Source organism: Argentina silus (genome assembly GCF_951799395.1).
Source record: "Argentina silus genome assembly, chromosome: 17".
NCBI lineage: Eukaryota > Metazoa > Chordata > Actinopteri > Argentiniformes > Argentinidae > Argentina > Argentina silus.
Window position 1 is genome coordinate 1,219,269 of NC_139671.1, and position 3,316 is coordinate 1,222,584.

Consider the following 3,316-nt stretch of genomic DNA (forward strand, 5'->3'; position numbering starts at 1 on the left):
GACTAATGATCACTCTCTTCAGAATATCAAGAATACTGCCTCAAAACTAGACCGTTAATCCCAGTGGTACATTCTGCTGAGAGTCACTAACAGTGTTTTGGGGTACATACAGGGGTCCTGACTGTACTGGCCTGTAGCATGCTCACCTGTATGTTATGGCTGTCCGTGTCTCTGCCTGCAAGGAAATGGAAATGTTTGTACGTCTGGTTGATGCTGGTGGCCTGCACTGCAGACAGACAGAGAGACAGACAGACTGACTGACTGACTGACTGACTGACACAGACAGACAGACAGACAGACAGACAGACAGACAGACAGACAGACAGACAGACAGACAGACACACTGGCTGGCAGACAGACAGACAGACAGACAGACAGACAGACAGACAGACAGACAGACAGACAGACAGACGGACGGACATACAGACGGACGGACGGACGAACGAACAGACTGGCAGGCAGACAGACAGAAGGACAGATGGATGAACAGACAGAGAGAGAGACAGACAGACAGACAGACAGACAGACAGACAGACGGACAGACAGACTGGCAGACAGACTGGCAGACAGACTGGCAGGCAGACAGGTGTTGTGGTTGTGTTCAAGCCCCCCTTAAGAACAGTCACACTGTATATATAGAATCAGATTTCTATACATTTCTATAACGGATGTGGCTCTTCAGATGTTCAACATCTAGCCAGATGTGAAGATCTGATAATCTGTGCAGGGTGATGGATCTAAGGATGGTTTGGAACTCAACCAAGTCCTTCCAGTAGATATCTGATCATGGATGGGCAGATGGTGTCTCATATCACACGAGAAAAGAAAAAAAAATCTTAAAAACTGACAATGTTTTTGATAATGTGAACTTTTCATCTCTGTGTCTGAAGTCCATGGTTTGTGAATGTTCAGTATCTCTGGGTTTGGGCTCTGTTCACCTGCTTTGTTCTCATGTGTTTACATCAGAACATAACATCTGAGCTGTGTATGTCTGCAATGGAAAGATGAGGCACGGAATATGATTGTTTCTTCCATTGTCGAGAATATAATGAAGTGTTGTTGACAGTGTGGCTGTTTATGAAGACATGTAGTCTAGCCGCTACATGTCTTCATAAACAGCCACATGGAGTCCCCAGTTGTTAGCTGAGTGTGTGTATAAGGTGTTTAGTTGAGTGTGAGTGTGAGTGTGTAAGGTATTTTAGTTGAGCGTGTGTGTGTGTGTGTGTGTGTGTGTGTGTGTGTGTGTGTGTGTGTTAGTGTGTGTACTGGCTTCATGGGGGTCCGTGCTCAGCGCTCACATCTAGAATGTTCCGCCGTCCCCTCAGGGGGCCTCCACCAGATCAGCTCTGACCCCATGAAGGTGGTCAACGACGCCGTAGAGGAGTCCACTGATTGGCTGAACCTGCTGGCCAACTTCGCGGCCAGTCTGGTCGCTCCTGAGGAGGAGGAAGGTATACACCACTAGTTTGACCTTTCACCTTTCACCTCTGACCTCTTCTCCAGCTGTTTGAGCCTCGTTTTGATCACTGTGGGGGACTTCACAAAGTCACAAACTCCCTCAAACAAACTCCCTCAAACTACCCTAATAAATCAACAACAACAACAACAACAACAACAACAACAAATGTAACAAAAACAAAGCAGCATTTTCTAAAAGGGTTATAATTCACTTTGGTTTGACGAGTCACTTTTCAGGTTGAGTGTTTTTGATTCCTACCCCCCACCACCACCTCACCTCCATGACTCTGTGTCTGTGTACTGCATCTGTGTTTCAGACACTACCGTAAAACCTCAATAACTCAGCCCTCCAAATCCACACAGCGTTAGGAAGACATGCAGGGTTAAGTCGGAGAGGATGTGACCCATATAGCCATAGCCCTGCCTCTGGCCTCTCTCTAAGGCTGGGTTACTGGGCCAGGTCTCTCTAACTAAACACAACCCATCCCAAATAGACTAACCTGGATACATACCGGTTACATAGAAAGCCTTGAGGTTTAAACACTCTATCATTGGTCTGCTGAAAGACAGGTTTATACATACATCAACCTGACAACCGTGAATCCCATCTCCCTGTTACCTGTTACTGTCCGTTAGCCTGTTTTTAGACGATAGGGCTAGTCCAGCTCTTAGCCTGTTAGCCATCAGCCTCTGTAGAGGGCTAGTCCAGCTCTTAGCCTGTTAGCCATCAGCCTCTGTAGAGGGCTAGTCCAGCTCTTAGCCTGTTAGCCTTCAGCCTCTGTAGAGGGCTAGTCCAGCTCTTAGCCTGTTAGCCTTCAGCCTCTGTAGAGGGCTAGTCCAGCTCTTAGCCTGTTAGCCATCAGCCTCTGTAGAGGGCTAGTCCAGCTCTTAGCCTGTTAGCCATCAGCCTCTGTAGAGGGCTAGTCCAGCTCTTAGCCTGTTAGCCATCAGCCTCTGTAGAGGGCTAGTCCATCTGTTAGCCATCAGCCTCTGTAGAGGGCTAGTCCATCTGTTAGCCTGTTAGCCATCAGCCTCTGTAAGAGGACTAGTCCATCTGTTAGCCTGTTAGCCTGTTAGCCTACAGCCTCTGTAGAGGCCTAGCCCATCTGTTAGCCTGTTAGCCTGTTAGCCTCCAGGCTACTGTACCGTAGTCGAAAGCGTCTACTGTACAAGGAGCCGCCTACAGTGCGACTCCCACACTAAAGAAGCGGGCCGTGTTTTACAGTGTTCCAAGACTTCCAAGCTGAAGAGTTGTGAAGAAGAAGAAGAAGATCCAGTGTGCCTGCGGTGTGAACTCTGACCTCCACCGTGTGTTTCTGTACTTCTAAGAGATACAAATAAAGTTAACCCAAAGAAACTACAAGCTACTTCTCTGTCATTACTCCTTCTCCCATGTGTTATGTCTGTCACCACTTATTTTTTAACACTTATTTTCATGTTCAGTAACACTCTATGCAACAGTCCCATAATCACTGGTACAGTATGATAGCTATCAGTTATTTTATTATTTATCAAAATAAAATAACATGATGAATTGGTACCTTCTATTAGTAACCTCTTGGTAAGAATCTGAACTTTCTGGTATTTGTTCCAATGGATTCCCAAGTTCAACACTGTAAGTTACTCTGAGGGTAATAACCATGTATTTACATTTTTATCATGTAAAGTACATGATGTACATCATGCCCATAGCCAGAGAACACCTGGGACAGTTCTAGAAGCTCTAAGAGTTCTAGAAAGTAGATTCTATTCTAGTGCCTTAGCTTAACATTTAGCCTAGCGCTTAGCTTCATCTGGGTATGTAGGTGTATTTATACCAGCTGTGTTGAAGCCAAAGAGGTAACTTGAGCTCAGGGGA

The 3,316-nt window shown here is 46.1% G+C and overlaps 1 protein-coding gene across 3 annotated transcripts in view; it reads left to right on the forward strand.

Annotated features, from left to right (window-relative positions):
• The window catches only part of LOC310818134 (triadin-like), a 13,858-nt gene extending 11,056 nt beyond the window's left edge, over positions 1-2,802 (forward strand). For all 3 annotated transcript variants that reach the window (XM_083688916.1, XM_083688915.1, XM_083688917.1), the window contains 2 exons: positions 1,326-1,451; positions 2,684-2,802. In XM_083688916.1, coding sequence (XP_083545042.1) covers positions 1,326-1,451; positions 2,684-2,715 — 158 coding nt within the window. In that variant the 3' untranslated portion in view covers positions 2,716-2,802. The remainder of the gene's footprint in view (positions 1-1,325; positions 1,452-2,683) is intronic.
• Positions 2,803-3,316: the final 514 nt, after the last annotated feature.